Below are 18,778 nucleotides of genomic sequence, written 5' to 3' on the forward strand. Positions count from 1 at the left end.
CACTCTCCTTCACTCCCTCGAACATGCGCGACAAGCAGTCGGCTACAACATTGTCCTTTCCACGGACATGTACGACAGTAAATTTGTACGCAGATAATCGGAGAATCCATCTGGCGGTTCGACCAAGTCTTTTCACATTAGCGCTCATCCACGAGAGAGCTTGATTGTCCGTGTGGATGTAAAAATGGCGGTGCTCAAGATACGAGCGAAACTTTTCGACACCCAAAACTACTGCTAGGCATTCTTTTTCGTAAATGGAATACCTCAGTTCAGCTCCATGTAGTAGTTTACTGAAGTACGCGACGGGGACTAGCTTACCCTGCTCATCGGCTTGATTGAGCACCGCGGACACAGCGAGCTCGCTGGAGTCGCATTGCAAGATGAAATCGCGGGAAAAATCCGGACTATGTAATACAGGGGCTTCACAGAGTGCCTGTTTCAATTGTTCGAAGGCCTGGGTTTGATCATGGCTCCAGACAAAGCGACAACCTTTTCTTTTCAGCAGGTTTAAAGGGGCCGAAATCTGAGAGAAATTTTTGATGAACCGACTGTAAAATCCTACCATACCAAGAAATCTTCGCACACCGCGAACGTTTTTGGGCGGGGGGAAATCTTTGATGCACTTAACCCGATCAGGGTTTACAGCGATTCCAGAGTCAGATATAACGTGGCCTAGAAAATTTAGCCGTTTGGTACAAAGAGAGACCTTCTTTGGGTTGATCGTGAAGCCGTGCTTGCGCAACCGACTGAGAACTTCGCGAAGATGGGCCAGGTGCTCGTCAAAGCTGTGCGAAAAGATCAGAAGATCGTCCAAAAAATTAAATACACAGGAAAATTTGAGGTCACCGAAAATTGAATCCATCACGCAGCTAAGCGCTTGTCCTCCCACAGAAATGCCCATCGGGACTTTATTGAATTCGAACAATCCAAACGGAGTGGCGAAGGCAGTACAGGGGCGACTTTTAAGGTCCAAGGGGATCTGATAATATGCGGAATTGAAGTCAAATACAGTGAAGTACTTGGCGCCATGAAAATGCTGGAAGGCACTTTCGATGGTGGGTAATGGGAAGCTGTCGAAGACAATGTTCTTGTTGACCTTTCTGTAGTCTATCACGAATCTCAGTTTGCCGTCCTTTTTAGGGATTAGGAAGGCGGGACTACTAAAAGGGGACTTGGAGTGACTGATGACCTTCTTATCTAGCAGGTCGTTGACATATTCCCTCATAGCGGACAACTTCGGGGGCGAACAACTGAACGGAGGGGACCTCACAGGAGTGTCATCTTTGAGTTCGATGCAGTATGAAAAATTCTTAGCACACCCAAGCTTATCGGTCAAGACGTCGGAAAACTCCTCTAACAGGCAGTTCAACATGAGATTTTGGTTTTCGCTGAGCTCACATGAGGCATTGATAAGAGGAGGTTCCGTCAGAGCGGACACAGTGGGACGCTGAAATGGTGTCTCAAAGGGGTAACTGACATCAGATTTAAAGCGAAAGGCAAAGGATCGATTAATGAAATCGAGGGACAAGCCGGTAGACAACATAAAATCGGTGCCTAGTATGATTGGCGCGGACAGGTTGGGCACAACATGAAACGTCCAATCCCACGACAAACCATGTATCTTGATATGGCACTTGGTTCTACCAACGGGACACACCTCACGACCATCGACAGACACGTACTTTCTCGGGTTCTCACTTTCAGGAAGATACTCTAATTTCATAGAAAGCACTAGGGATTTGTCTACAAGAGAAATACACGAGCCGGTATCCAACAAGCCATACAATACACGAGACCCAATATAAACTTTGGCCCATGGGGTAGATGACGGAAGGCCCCAGATCCTTTTATTGAGACCGACCTTAGGCGCCAACGGCGGGCCATCACGCCGGCGCGCCTCTAGTTTCCCTGCTGAGGGTTACAACGAGGACATACGCGCGCTGTGACACCAACAAGACCACACTGAGAACACTTTGCAGGGGACCTGGACCAACAGTTCTTTGAGACGTGGCCTAATTTACCACAATTCCCACATGACTTGACTCTACCACCCTTTACAGGAGCAGTGTTGGATGGTTGGGTTGCATTGACATAAAGCGGGGGCGGAGTTTGAGGGCTGGGCCTGCGTTCGGGGCTACGGACGAGACGAGACGGAGGAGGGGAGGTACCAAAACTAACAGATTTGATGGGCGTACGACAAGCGACGTCAGGAAAAGAGTACTCGGATGGGATGGGAGGCGGACGGTATTGTTTGTTTTGGCTGACTACCCCCTCGAATTCGCGACCCAGGTTGATGATGTCGTCGACGCTCTGAACTAGAGACCGTTTAATGTGTAGCTTGTAGTCGGGGGCAAGATTTCTATAGAATTGGTCGAAAATCTCGTCTTCGGGCACCTTAACATTCATGCGGTTAAATAACGTCAAAATCCCAGAGGCATAGTCGTCGATGCTTTCACCTACTCCTTGCGTTCTACGGAAGATTTCCTGCTTCAGACAGTAGTCCTTATCAGATACCCCGAATCGCTCCTTTATGCGGCTGGCGAATTCACTCCACGTTATGATACTCCCTTTAATAAGCCTATACCATTTTAGAGCCGGCCCTTCTAGCATTCCCGGGATGACGGGCACAAACAAATCGAGAGGTAACGAGCTACACTCAGCTATGTCCTCAACTCGCTCCAAAAATTCAATTACACTGGAGGTTTTCCCTTCACCAGAGAAATTTAACCTCCATTTTCTCACAATTTCAAACACGGGGTTCACTTCAGCATGCCGGTCGGAACTGGGCCTAGGAGATGGGGAAGTTAATCGCTTACGATTTTCGTCAGGAATACGATTACGAAAGGTAATGACATTGTTATCGTCAGGGCATGAATTACAGCGGTTGCTTCCCGCGGACGAAACATGGAGTTCATTCGTCCCTTGCTCCATTTCGCTTTCCGGGTTAGGCATGTCGCTAGTAACCCTATCGTTACGATTATTTATTTCTACAGCCTTCTGATTATCCATATCGCAACCCAAGTTTCAAAGGTTTGAACACGAGACACATACACAATATAACAACAATGGATTTGAATTCAACAATGCACATAAATTATAGATCACACTTAAAATTAGGGCCAGAGACTAACTGAATCATGAGATTAAATTAAAGCGACCAGAACTGACTTCGAATGGGTTTCCAGCTCTACCTCGTCCGATTTCCTTTCAGAGGAGGTATCCCAGTCGAGCACGCTTCTGCTACCATTTACTGAGCCACACCCTCCCCATCTATCACTACATAAATCAGCGATTCAAGCAATAACTTAGTGAAATATTCACGGGGAACAATATTTGAGGCCCGGATCGTGTCGACTGGGCAAGGCGCATACATAACCCTGAGCTGAAAACCCCCCCTTGTAATCAGGCAACAAGGGCAAGACTACATCTAATTGAAATAAAAGAAGAAATGGTTTAAACCAGGGGATTTATTAAATAAATATGAGAGAAAAATTAAAGCAAGAAAAGAAAATCACACAAAATAAATAGGGAAATTCATCGTATTACTGATGGACGTACCTTGTTCTTTCTCACATAGTTGAAACATGGCGTGAAAACTCACTAATACTCTTCAAAAAAAAATGATACGTAATTTAAAATGCTCACTGCTCCTCGACACATCGCTATTACAATACCAGCAGCTTCCTTCCATCGTAAACTATTCAACCAGGTCGCCCGTTTTACCGAGATTCAAATATCCAAGGCACTGCATCATGTATTCATTAGGCAACTAACAATGCGAAAAGTTCGCATAACAATAAGCCGTGCCGGGGAACAAAAGGCAGATAAGAATAACGACAGATGAGACTGGGCACAGCCTCCATGGACCAATCAAAGCCGAGACAAGACCCAAAGAATACAATAGGTACGCCCATGCGCAAATATGAAACCAACATGGCGGGTACTCAAGCTGAGCATCAGCCATGAATGATAAATAAATATAGGTCTGCGCTGAAAACCAAACAAGGCGCAGAATTTGAAAGACAAATACAACAGGTCAACCGGCATATCAACCTTTCCTCTCCCACACATTCGAACTCACATGCATACCACATTCACGCACACACAATGAGGGTATCGGGAAAATAAAACACGAACAGCCGTTCAGATTTCGTGGTCAAATACAAACCATAAATTGTGACTCCACGGTCATTATCAGTGGGTCTCACGTACTCAAATGTTTGCGTGCGGCGTGCAATTACACATAAGGTCAGAATTGGACATTACTTTATTCACATCACTGGCATGTTGCGCCTTGTACAACCTGGATTGGTCTCTCCTGCGGTCGAGACAAGGGGCACATCATGAGGATCACGCAGTATTAAAGCACGCAGCGCACCAAATCATAACCACAGAGACCCTTTTTCAATCATAACAACAAGACCACAAATACATTCATTCAAAGCACATCGTATGACGGAGCGGAAAGATGTATGCCATCGACCGTAACATACGGGAATAAATCGTCACCAAATTTAAATATAAACCAAGTATCACATACCTGTGATTATCAATAGTAAAATCGAATAGCAGTTAGCGTGAAAGGTCCAGGCTTGAACACATTAAATGAATATTTGAGGCATAAAAATGCCACACCGAACATAGCGGCAGCCATTGTTAGTATCTGCCCCACATAGAACAGCAAAAGAACTCCACAGAGTAAAAATTATCGCTCAGCAAAACGAACGACCTCACAGATAAAAACATAGCGTGTGCTGCTCCCTACTGGACGTCATTAGACTGACACATGTAAACATTGAAAGACAAAACTGAAGGAAGCCATTCACATAATTAAATGTCAAATCGTGGAACATGCGATAAGCATGGTTCATTGCTCTTTCGTCACTGATAATGTCAGCATGAAGATTTCGCTTCCTAATGTATGTAGTGTGTATACTACGGAGCTTTACGCCATCGTAGAAGCTCTTCAGTTTGCACTAGGTGATGGTAGAAACCATTTTTTCATGTGTACTGACTCATTAAGTTCTCTGCAGTCTATTGACACCTGTTTCTCGCAACACCCTCTTATGCAGCAGATTCTAGACAGGTTATGTGTCGTTGGCACCAGAATCACTTTCGCGTGGCTTCCAAACCACGTTGAGATTGCAGAAAATGAACTTGCGGGTAAAGCTGCAAAGGAAGGGGTACTTTTACCTCCAAGACCTATGAATGTACCTGCTAAAGATATTCGTCTCAGCTACGTCAAACTATCTTTGCGTCCTGGGAATCAGAGTGGCTAGCTTTCTGAAATTCCAACAAGCTGAGAGCAATTAAGAAAAATAGTGTGCGGCAGTCCTCTTTCCAGCCTTCACAGAGGCCATAGTATTGTGTAGGCTGAGGATAGGTCGTGGACGATCTACGCACTCTTTTCTTCTAACGAGTCAAGACACCACCCGGTGTGTTCTTGTGGTGCCGACTTCACTGTGGCCCACATCCTCACAGAGTGCGCCGATCTCTCTGGCCTAAGACGGAGCCTCAGCCTGCAGGAAACGCCCAAATGCATACTATCCAATGATGCTGCTCTCGTCATTCGCTTTATGTGCGACAGTGGGTTAATCAAGGGTATGTAAATTGCAAGTGTCATGTTACTCAGGGAACTCATGTTCCCTTTTTTTCGTTAGTGAACATTTTAGCTTAATATAATACTTGTTTTGTTTTACGAAGGTAATCCCAAAAATAAGGTCTCCAATTTTTTTATAAATACATAGATCTGTTTATTTCTCCAATGGTTTACATCATTTTACAGCTTAAACATTTAGCTATTTTTCTACATAATCATCATGTCGGTCGATGCGTTTTGTAAACACTGTGACAGTTTTTGTATGCCCATGTCATACCAGCTCGCCGCCATGCTGTTCAGGAAGTTGTGAGCGGTACTTCGGGAAACCTCAGGAACCAAAGGGCAGAGATCATCCAGGGTGATCCGCCGATTTTCACGCACGATTTGCTCAACCTTCACGACTGTCTCGACGGAAATTGACGGTCTCCCGCTCCTTTGTTCGTTTGTCGTGAATTTCAGTCTGACTGGCTGCAAACTCTCTACACCACTTACGAACATTTTTGACATCCATGCACGACTCACCATACACTGTCAAAAACATATCAGATGGAAGGCTTTTCAGGCGTTTGCTCTATTAATCAGCGTTTCATCGTATAAGAGGCTAGGGAATTGCTAGGCGGGCAATAATTCCATTGTGGAGATTTATCTCCCGTATGCAGTTATCAGACTGTGCCTCTTATAAGGGCTTTTGATAAATTCAGCTGCATACACCCCAGCGTCAGTGGGTAGGGTCTGACACATCCCACTCTGATGTGCCTAGTGTCAGACCTAAGACGAAACACTGGTTAATAGAGCAAACGCCTGAAATGCCTTCCATCTGATATATTTTAGACATGCTCTATTGGTGAAAAATATCTAATTCCCTCCATGGGAATTCAGAATTTTCCATTCACCATACACTTCCGTCAATTGGTGATGAATTTCAATCGGTTCAGTGCCTTTTGCATTCAAAAACCGAACAACTGCGCACACTTCGCGCTTGGTGGTAACATCCAACGGGAGCTCCATTCTGAACGGCTACCAAGCCAAGACCGAGTGCCTCAGCGCGGCGTGTGCATGTTTATATGCGAGCGCGGGAAACACTCTTCACAATATTGTGACCAACAGCCACACGAACAGAGTTCTGTATTTATAAAAAAATAGGAGACCTTATTTTTGCGATTACCCTCAAATTTTTTACTTCGTTTTGAAATTCCTTTGTTGAATAAATAATTTTGTTTTATTTTAAATTTATTTTCCTCTTAATTTGTTCAGAGAAGATAATTACCCCGTTGTACTTCCTCTTGAAACAAAAATCACCACCACCTTTCTTGTTCCTTCCACCTATATATGACTTGATTGTTCTCTAGGAACATCCACTGGCCCCACCGGACACTTTGGAGCTGGCTGACCAGCTGCTGAAGCGAGCTGCAGCGTTGCCCTCTGAGGGGTTTCCGTTATTACAAATGGACAAGTTGGAGATCATTGACCTGGTCTTCAATCTGAGTGCCTACCACCATCCTGATAACATAAACCTTCCTGCAGGGTGAGTACTCACAGCTTCACAGTTGGTGTGGGGTAATATGACATAGATCATGTGGCTTGGATACTCCTCTTGAAGCAAATTCATCATTTTGTCTTATTTCTTGTGTAAATGACATACATAGCTTTTCATTATAGACTGTTATGCCTTTCAGTGTTTGTCTCCAAACCTCTACTTGTAGCTAGCACTGTAGCTTCTTATCATTAAATAATTATAAACTGAGTCTATCCTTTGTGGCCTTAGTCTTCTTGTAGTTCTTTTACCCTCCATAGCAGTGTCTATTATTCTCCTAGGTAAACTTCTCCACTGAAGCTGGTTTATACTTGCCACTTCATACCTGGAGCTTATTCCTAACAGCCTTTACCTCCTCATTTAGAGTACCCTCCTGCCGTTGTTTCCACCTGTGTATATCAGCTTTTAAGTCCTGAACAGCAAAGTGGGTCCGAAAAAGAGAGATGTAAAGATAGTTTTGTTCAAGAACTTGCTTCTTTCTTATGTACTGTAGCCTAATACCATTGATCGCAGCTGTGAGCTCAGTGCTTTTTTTGCTGCACCTTCATTCAATTTCACTTACTGTGCTACCATCCTGGGAGAATACATATCCTAAATACTTGAACTAACAAAATGTTAAATTTAAATACTAATTAAGAACTTTATTGCCATACAACCCTAAGTATAGTAGTCTCTGTGTAAGGACGTACCCTAAGGGTGCAACCTTACCCTTTCTCCCCTGTAATATTAAGGTATTGATTTATAGTTACTTTTCTTGCTGTTGGGTCTTTTCCAGTGTCGGTAACCATACAGTTTAGGGACCCTACTTGCCGATACAGTGTCTTACATTTACCGTTACTCTGGCACGTTGGCAACGTTCAGTCGCAGTTCTAGCGTGAATTACGTATTAACACTGTATTACTGTTAAAATCAGTAGCAATACATTTGCGAGAATATTTAAAGCACATTTTCTTTTTCTGTGGGATTGTAAATCTATTTGGCTAATACCAGGTAAGGAGAATTGTGGCATGTTCGGATAATGCATTTAATAACATAGTTTGTGTGAAATGATGAACACATCATTTTATTAATTACGTTTCCATTTCGTCCCATACTTATGTACAGAATTTGAATGGGAATGTTTAAGAAGGAAGAAAAATCTGCAAGAACTCTTCTGAAAAGGAAAGCAACGTTACGTCCTTTACAAAAATCAATTCAGAGATTGCTACGAGATATTGAAAAAGGAAGACGACGAGTTATCACTCGTAGTGATGTGGACCTTATGACAAGTGTTTCACAATTAATTGGGGGTAAGTGTTCATTTAAATTTAAATTTTGTTTCTATGATAAGATTCTGACAGTGAGAATCAGTTGAAATGGAAAATATTTCGTTATGAACCTAACCTAACCTAAACATGTCTTGTCTCGACGTCGGTACGGTTTACAGACACAGCCTTCATGTATTCTTATTGACTTACGGCATGTGTATGTAATATATTTGCTCATGTGTATTATTACAACGTGGTTTCATTTCAGATTTCTAATCTGTTTACTAGGTAATATCTGCCATCTGGGCGACTGTCCTAAATGCAGATCAGTGATGATTGATTGATTGATTGATTGATTGATTGATTGATTGATTGATTGATTGATTGATTGATTGATTGATTGATTGATTGATTGATTCAAATCGACTGGCTTGATGTAGGAAGTGGCATTTTAACTTACAGCTTCAATCTGCATTTAGGGCAGTGGCAGATTCCCCATCTGTTGTTTCACTGCGTTCTATCAGTGGTTCTTGAATTTGACTTCACCACTGTTAAGGGGTCTGTTGGTTATGAAAAAGACCTGTAGTTATTCACTTTATGCCAACGATTAACTTTAGAGATGCACTTCAATTATAACTTCTCCAGTGTGTGTTCATGTAATATTACTGGATATTGGTATCAGCAAATTACTTGTACTATAGGCCTATTTATTAGGGTCATTCTGTATTGACAATCTCCTCCTGAATCAGTGCATAACTGACTATTGCACACCTTCTAAGCTTCCTATCTCCTAGTACTTGATATAGGTTTGGTATTCGTAGCAGTTACATTTCTTCTAAAGTATTAAACATTAGTGTTTAGAGTAATATCATTAATACAAGTGATTATGGACTTCTAGTCTAGATATACCATATTGATGTTAAACCACTATCAATATACTAGATATACTAATACATGATAAATTTTAGCATAGAGACTTCATCATCAGGTGACTGTTGCATTGTAATTGCTTTCACTTAAAATCAGACATCATTCAACAAAAATAACAATTTTTGTCTGTTAATATCCCTGTAGAAGGTGGTTTCATATTTTTAGCGAAAAGATGAAATAACTTCATGCTAAAACTCAAAATTCTTACAGGTGCTGATTTGATATCTGCCACAGATTTGAAGAGAAGTCAAGATTATCATGGTGCTATGAACAGTGAGAAATCTCAGATGTGGGTGGAAACACAATCATAGGATTAAGAAATATAGGACCCTGTGTATTGTGATGGATAATGTAGCGTACCATTGTAAGCTTGTGGAGCATCAACCAACAATGAAATGGAGGAAGGATGAATAAGTGGTAATTATAATAGACTGAATATTTTCTACTACTGAATTATATTTAATGTTGTTACAGAATTTTATTTTTATTTTTCCTTTAATTTATAGTCATGGTGAGGCAGAATTGGGGTGGCTCCACCACAAAACTCGACAAAAGATGAGCTGCAAAAGATGTGTCATATGAATCAATCACTTAAATAGGTACAGTAGCATCTAAACATAACTTGAGGTAGGCTAATGTTGTTTACTTTCATGTATGCATAAAAATATATCTCTCTTTTTTTTTTTTTTTAACCAGGTATATTGTTGATGAGATTCTGCACAATGAAGGCCATGCTATAAATCAGAAGAGGAAGAAGAAGAAAGCTGAGGAGTTAGCTTTACCGCTGTAAGAGCTATTCCATGAGATTAAGGGTTTTCCAACTTTGCTGGGAAATAATACATTTCTAATTGCCCTGTCCTTTCGGATATAACAGCGTTACATTTGAAAATTGTAGGGAAGGAGAACAAGATATATTTAAACTTTGAGACACACTGAATATTCTAGGTATCTGGTCCTGTCTGTGTGCTCTAATCAAAATTTATCACATTATTATGCATGCGTCTAGTTTTTTTTGTACAAGTTGCTTTACGTCACACCAACACAAATAGGTTTTATGGTATGATGTGACAGGAAAGGGCTAGGAGTGGGAAGGAGGTGGCCGTGCCTTAATTAAGGTACAGCCCCAGCATGTTCCTGGTATGAAAATGGGAAACCACGGAAAGCCACTTTCAGGGCTGCCGACATTGGGGTTCGAACCCACTATCTAGCATATAGTGGATACTGGCCGCACTTAAGCAACTGCAGCTATCGAGCTCGGTGCATCTAGAATGGTGGTGCTTGGATCGCTCGATAGATAAATTTACAACTACACCATCAATACCGCGTAACTAACTCGTTCCTTACCAACCTCAGTGCTTTTCTCGAATCAAATCTGCATTTAGGGCAGTCGCCCAGGTGGCAGATTCCCTATCTGTAGTCCAATTGCACTCATTTTTGCCAGTAGTCTCCCATGATCCACCCTATCAAATGCTTTAGGCAGGTCAATCGCAATACAGTCCATTTGACCTCCTGAATCCAAGATATCTGCTATATCTTGCTGGAATCCTACAAGTTGAGCTTCAGTGTAATAATCTTTCCTACACCCGAACTGCCTTCTATCGAACCAGTTATTAATTTCGCATACATGTCTAATATAATCAAAAAGAATGCCTTCCCAAAGCTTACATGCAACACATGTCAAACTGACTGGCCTGTAATTTTCGACTTTATGTCCATCACTCTTACCTTTATACACAGGGGCTATTATAACAACTCTCCATTCATTTGGTATAGCTCCTTCATGCAAACAATGATCAAATAAGTACTTCAGATATGGTACTATACCCCAACCCCTTGTCTTTAGTATATCTCCCAAAACCTTATCAATTCCAGCTGCTTTTCTAGTTTTCAACTTTTGTATCTTACTGTAAATGTCATTGTTATCATATGTAAATTTTAATGCTTCTTTAATATTAGTCACCTCCTCTAAACCAATAGAGTCTAGTCAAAAAACACCATTATAAAAATATACAGCATCCATAACACATTTTACATGTATAAAAATACACTGTGGTGTTAAATTGAGATCTGTCGTTAATGGACTATAGTTGAAAAATCTTAATATTGTATGTAGTAACACATGAAGTATAGGTTAGTGTTTGTTAAAATACAATACAATTATCAATCAATTACCTGAAAACAAGCCATAAAAAATATGTTCAGCACTTTTGCTGAAGGCTGTGGTTCCTATTAGATTGGTCTAATTTCGAGGGGGAACATTTCTTCAAAGTTTTCCAAGCTGATGTTGGGAGTATCATCGTTATTCTAGCATCAGCCTGGTCAGCCTGTGTGCCACCTAACTGCATGGTGAAAGAAAGATTTACCATGTGTGTTTATCATGATTTAATGCTATTCTGAAAGGAATAAATTTAATTTGATTCCCTCCCTATAATCTGCTGAATGTTCCTATCATCTGCATGAACCATGACTTGCCGAACATTTCAAGTAATATCTGCAGTGAAGGCAAAGGTATGCATTGTAAATCTTAGAATAACAGAGTAAAGATCCTCTTGTATTGTCGTTCCAACCATTACTATAACATTCAATGAAATACAGTAGAAGTCCGTTATAGCAAGAATTCATAACAGCGAAAAATTTACTCGCTATAACGGATTGTTGTTATATCCGATTTTTGTAATAAAAGTCGGAAAACCCTTCATGCACTTTAAAATCGGTATGAAACGGCAATCAGTTTGTTCAAAACTTGCGTTTCCGTAGATGATATCCACACTACGGCTTACTTGTTTGTTATTTTTCGTAATCCGATACTACTTTAAAGTGTATGTTTAATTTCATTCTGAAAAAAATATAGTACCGTATATCTCCGAATCCAAGATGAACCCCACTTTTTCCTTCAAAAAATTTAAATCAGGCTCAGAAAGAAGTTTGTAAAATCATATGAATGCCTTGTCTTACAGTAGGCCTACGCATTTTTTGACTGCCTTTAGACGCCGAACATTGAATTTCGTCTCGCCGTATTTCTTTATTTTTGGCGGCTGCACAATTATTTATTTCTGCGGGTTTAAGGACCATTAATTCAACATTGGCATCATAATACCGAAGAGAACTCGTTGAAAATTTTCCGGCAATACCTATTCCATGCGTCTCTACAATACAGCGATCCATCAGGAAATTATTCTTGCTGTCTATAAAACTGTTACTTTTACGCGGCGTCAGATATAACCGGCTGCCACTACACGCACGTCTCGCTTGTCGGGTTCGGCCAAATTCAGCGGCTAGCAATGTATTGGCCTAATTGCGAACGTTGAAGGTCAACAAACGAGTTTATTGCGCCACGGCGTGGTCATTCCGCCCTTGCGTTTTTCGTGCACATACTTCACAATTTCATCTTCGACTTCTTTAAAGCGTCCTTGTTGCGGACCACTGAATGTATTTTTTGTACCGGTACAGTACGCATTTTTTTAGCTCTTTGTCTTCACGCTAACGCCAAATATTGGCTTTAGTTCGGCCTATGCCGTATTTACTTGCGGCTGCACAATTATTCTACATTATCGTGTGTTTAATAAACATTAACTTGTAATTGGCATCATAATATCAACTAGAACCCGTTGAAAATTTGCCGGCAATACCTTTTCCACGTATCTTTACAATACGACTATCCATCACGAAAATATTCCTGAACCTTAATTTTACTAAGCGTCAAGTACAATAGACGCGTTATGACTCTGCCACTGAGTAGACATGGCTTTTCTAAGAATTCGAAGGGTCGCACGCTTTGATGCCATTCTGCAGATTTGAGAAACACACAGGCTCTGCACAACCGGTTGTCGCGGCTAGCGATGTGTAGTAAAGAGGTGGTCGTTTATTGTCAACGAGTTCTGTGCGTGTGTGAAAAGAAGCAGCGTGGTTGTCGTGGTAATTGCCAGGGGTATCCATTAACTTACTGTTAGGCCGCGAATGCAACAACCCTTGAGTTTTCGCATGAGATTCTGAGAAAAAAAGTCTCGGATTCGGAGAAATACGGTATCATTCCAGAGACTTCTGTGGCAAACACCTCAGCTTTCTTCTTCAAACAGCGGCACCTAACCTAACCGTATATGTAGTCTATCATGAAAACATTTGAAACGCATGTAGAGAAATAACCTCCTCGCGAAAAATGTACATGTAAATAGCCATAACTAGACGCGAGAAGATATGAAATATCCTCTGAAATCAGTGATGTACTCTGCCATATCTTGAGGTGTATCACATTATTATTTAATTTCCGTATATAACATTAAAATTAAGATATCGTTTACTTCAGTCTTTATTTTTAACGAGTTAACAACTGCTATCGGCCACATTATTTACGCATTTATTACGAAAACGTGTTTTCCTCTTTCATTTCAAATTTTCTTTAGAGAACAGCAGTCAATGGGTATTACTAATAAACTCCAACATCGCCTTTGAATGTCAAGGAGAGAGCTCGCAAATGCACAAAGTGAGAAAACTGTACCGTACCGATGATGATCGATAGCATTTTGTTGCAAACGTTTCAGTTTTCTTGTTCAAACAGCGTCACGTATCCTAACTTAACCGTACTATACGTATGATGAAAACACACTTCAAGCGCCAGTAGGGAAATTATACCTTTCTCGCTATAAATTTTCATAATAGCTTTTCCGTAATTTAACCAGACGCGACAAAATATAAACTAACCTCTGAAATGAATTAAGCACTCTGCCATATCTCAAGGTGTATCCCATTCTTACTTAATTGCAGTATTTAGCCTCAAAATTAAGCGGCGGTTTAGTCAGCCTTATATTTAACGACCGTTATCGGACACGTTATTTACGCATTTATTACGAAAGTATGTTCTCTTTCATTTCGAATTTTCTTTACGGAACAACTGTCGACTGATATTACTAATCGACTCCGACATCGCCTTTGAATGTCGACGAGAGAAATCGCTAGTGCACATAGCGAGGAAACGATGCCGAGGGTAATCGATCGCATGCAATATCATCGCTGGGGTGCATAAATATCGGAACGGAAAAAATCGCGCGGGCTTAATCGCTCGTAATAACGGATGCGCCAGTGATAGGGTTCTCGCTGTAACCGAAGGACGATGCACAGTTTAAGATAGGAATTTTGAAGGGACAGAAAAATGTCGTCGCTATAACGGAGTTCTCGTTATATGCCGTACTCGCTATAGCGGACATCTACTGTATTGTTAGATATTTTAGCAGATGTAAGAAATACAACCCTTGTTTTTGTAGGTGAGCTACTAAGCTTAAAAACTGGATGATGGTGTAGATAATAGCTTCCACCTTCATTCCCTGACCTTAACCATTTGCCCCATGGCCTCTTACTCATGAAGAAAGTTAGTACTCGTGCTTAAGTGAGGGCTGCCTACTGAAACGCAGTTCTAATTTAGTTAGTCTTGACATGGCATGATTGAAGGAGTTTCCCAGAACCTCAGGTTTCTGCTTGAGGGGTAAGCGAACTATAAATCTACCTGTAGAATCCCTAGTGGTATTCTCTGTAAAGTGCCTCTCTGTGGCTCTCTTCTCTTGTCATGACTAGGGATGTAAGCTCTTCTATTTCCCAGAACTGCTGTAGCTGGGTGTCTAACACCTCCTGTGACTTCAAGAAACATGTGATTAGAGTAAGACATTTTTCTTCCCTCTGGTGGTGGTGTCCAGCAATAATCCATCCTCGTTCAGTGTCTTTAAGAATATTATAGTCTGGTGATTGAGTTCTGCAACCAAGTTTCAATAATGAAAAGAAATGTTCTGTACCTATTAAAAACTCGGTGTCACCTGGCTGGAAGAACTTGGGGTCTGCAAGCTTCAAGTCAGTGAGCAAGTTCCAGTGCTCAATCGGAATATTGAACTAACCACTCTACCCCACCAAGTGCCAAAGTTATGGATAGCAGAAGCCTTTACCTTTCACCCTTCCAATGGCCTTCATGGTTTGTACGGATATGACTTTACTTACTCCATGGCTCTACGGTCCTTTAAAGACCTTGGCCTCCTTGACCACAGCTCTCCAGTCGTCCCGATCTTCAGCATGCCTACGCCACCCCCTGACTCCAACGGTCCTCAGATCAGTCTCCACATCCTCCAGCCATCTCATCCGGGGCCGATCTCTCCTTCTGCCCCCAGGGTGCCCTGTCAGTGCCTTCCATGGAAGTCTTCCCTCCTCCATCCGTTGCACATGCCCCAGCCATCCAATTTATTCTCATTTTGACTGAGGTCACCAAGTCCAGCTCCTTACACAATAATCTTATTTTTCATTTCTTCTGATTTTCCATAAATCTCCCTCCTTCACCAATCCAAATATCTTCCTCAGTACTTTCCTTTCCCACACATTTAATCTCCTCTCTGTGGTCTCAGTCAATACTCATGCCTCAATCCCATACATAAGTATGGTTTAATTATTGTTTTGTAAAGAGTAAGTTTTAAAATTTTTACTTCTCAGAAGAGGGTACAGTGCTCTGTAGGATCTGTTGGCAGCCTTAATACGATTTACAATATCTGTCTCAACTTTATTTCTGATGTTATTACTGAGCCTAGATATACTGCTTCAAAGGTGTAATCATCCACTTGGAGTTTTTCGGTGTTCCTTCCACTTCTCTTCGTTACCATATAGGCTATTTAAATTTAGCCTCACTTATCTCTAAACCCAAAGATCCAGCCGCATCTTTCAGCTCCCTTAAGACAGTGTAAGTGCCTCGTTACTCCTAGCAGTTATCACCACACCATCTGCATAAGCCAAAACTTGGATCAGTGTATTGTAAATATTACCACCTGGATTAGTAATTATTGATCTTGCAGCTTTCTCCAGTACTATATTAAATAACACTGGTGATAAGGGATCTCCTTGCCTTAGGCCTTCATCGGTTCTGAAAGATCTTGACAGACTTCCCTGTACTTTTACCTGACTTCTGCTGTTCTCCAGGGTCATCTCAGTCAATTTTATTGACTTCTGTGGGAATTTAAAATACTTCATTGTTTCCAATAATGTTGATCTCTTTACTTTGTCTAGGCTTGTTTAAAATATATAAAAAGATGTCCTAGTCGAACGTTGTATTTGTATGTCTTTACCAGAGTCATTCTCGTGGTGAAAATATGATCCGTCGTCGATCTCAATCAATCAATCAATCAATACTGATCTGCATTTAGGGCAGTCGCCCAGGTGGCAGATTCCCTATCTGTTGTTTTCCTAGCCTTTTCCTAAATGATTTCAAAGAAATTGGAAATTTATTGAACGTCTCCCTTGGTAAGTTATTCCAATCCCGAACTCCCCTTCCTATAAATGAATATTTGCCCCAGTTTGTCCTCTTGAATTCCAACTTTATCTTCATATTGTGATCTTTCCTACTTTTATAAACGCCACTCAAACTTATTCGTCTACTAATGTCATTCCACGCCATCTCTCCGCTGACAGCTCGGAACATACCACTTACAAGTAACTATTCTCATTTTGGTTCCGTATTGAAGTTGACGTATGTCTCAGATATTAATACACTATTTATAAGTCCACCTGTTCAATACAATACAATATTATCCACTATTTCATATGGTTAAAATTTATACATAATACATAAAAGTCAATGGTACATGTTTCACCCTCCTTTACGGGCATCAACAGCCTATATCAATCTTAAAAATAATACATATGGAGTCTTTCTAATCTTATAAATTATAGGGTAAAATGTTGAACAATGGAGCCATTTTAGTTTTAAACTCTCAAATATTCATTTTTAACCATGTTTTAATCTTCAAAAACTGTTAATTTACTGTTTTTTTGTTTTTTTTTTAACACGCTTTGGTGCACAATATTGTTGTTTTAGATGTTATTGTATAATATTTTACGAAATCATTGTTCAACATTTTACCCTATAATTTATAAGATTAGAAAGACTCCGTATGTATTATTTTTAAGATTGATATAGGCTGATGATGCCCGTAAAGGAGGGTGAAACATGTACCATTGACTTTTATGTATTATGTATAAATTTTAACCATATGAAATAGTGGATTATATTGTATTGTATTGAACAGGTGGACTTATAAATATTGTAATAATATTTGAGACATACCACTTAGTCGAGCAGCTCTTCTTCTTTCTCTCAGTTCTTCCCAACCCAAACTTTGCAACATTTTTGTAACGCTACTCTTTTGTCGGAAATCACCCAGAACAAATCGAGCTGCTTTTCTTTGGATTTTTTCCAGTTCTTGAATCAGGTAATCCTGGTGAGGGTCCCGTACACTGGAACCATACTCTAGTTGGGGTCTTACCAGAGACTTATACGCCCTCTCCTTCACATCCTTACTACAACCCCTAAACACCCTCATAACCATATGCAGAGATCTGTACCCTTTATTTACAATCCCATTTATGTGATTACCTCAATGAAGATCTTTCCTTATATTAACACCTAGATACTTGCAATGATCCCCAAAAGGAACTTTCACCCCCATCAACGCAGTAATTAAAACTGAGAGGACTTTTTCTATTTGTGAAACTCCGTTTATCAACATACCATTGCCTGCTGTCCATCTCACAACATTTTCGAGGTCACGTTGCAGTTGATCACAATCTTGTAACTTATTTATTACTCTATAGAGAATAACATCATCCACAAAAAGCCTTACCTCCGATTCCACTCCGTTACTCATATTATTTATATATATAAGAAAACATAAAGGTCCGATAATACTGACTTGAGGAATTCCAGCTCTGAGACCAGGTCTGAAACCAGCTTGGTACTCCCCTATAATTCTTTCTGCTCTACTACTAACTCTCTTTGTTATGGCTGTAGAGAGGATTTTGTACACTGTACTCAGTAAGGATATACCTCGATAATTCTTGCATTGCATGCATGACCCCTTCTTATGTATAGGGCATACATATATTTGCTAGTGTCCAGTCCTCTGGCATTTTACCTGTTTCACATACCTTTTTAATTATCTCATATATTCTCCTCACCAACACTTCTCCAGTTTTACCATTTCTGCAGTTATGAGATCATTCCCTGGGGCTGTACTGTACTTCAATTGTTCTATAATTTCACTTATTTCTTCAACCAATGGTGATCCCACATCGTCTTCATCCTCATCTTCATTCTCATCGTTCCTCTCTTCCCCCAACAATCAGTCTATCTATCTCATCCTTAAGCATATTCACTCTAGGTTGATATCCCTTCTTTACTTGTCGAACCCCATGGAAGAATTTTGTACCTTGTTTGTTTTAAAAATTCTTTTGCACTTCATCCAATCTCTCCCTTCTATTATTTTCTTGTTCCTTGTCAATGTCTTTGCTATTCACAGTTTCTCTTTAAAAACTGCCATATAATTTTGAGTAGCTTTCTTTGTCGGTCCAGATTTGTCTCTTCTAAGAACCTTACCCACTTCTTCGTCATACCATTTATTTCTATTCTGTTTCCTTCTCTCTCCAAGTACTTCCTGTGCTGTTGTATTT

General features: G+C 40.5%; 1 protein-coding gene across 2 annotated transcripts in view; it reads left to right on the forward strand.

Annotated features, from left to right (window-relative positions):
• Positions 1-18,778, forward strand: part of IntS1 (integrator complex subunit 1) — a 480,230-nt gene that overhangs the window by 182,268 nt on the left and 279,184 nt on the right. For both annotated transcript variants that reach the window (XM_067153509.2, XM_067153510.2), the window contains exon 13: positions 6,949-7,124. In XM_067153509.2, the coding sequence (XP_067009610.2) occupies positions 6,949-7,124 (176 nt within the window). The remainder of the gene's footprint in view (positions 1-6,948; positions 7,125-18,778) is intronic.

This window comes from Anabrus simplex, chromosome 9 (genome assembly GCF_040414725.1).
Source record: "Anabrus simplex isolate iqAnaSimp1 chromosome 9, ASM4041472v1, whole genome shotgun sequence".
In the NCBI taxonomy this organism is placed as follows: Eukaryota; Metazoa; Arthropoda; class Insecta; order Orthoptera; family Tettigoniidae; genus Anabrus; species Anabrus simplex.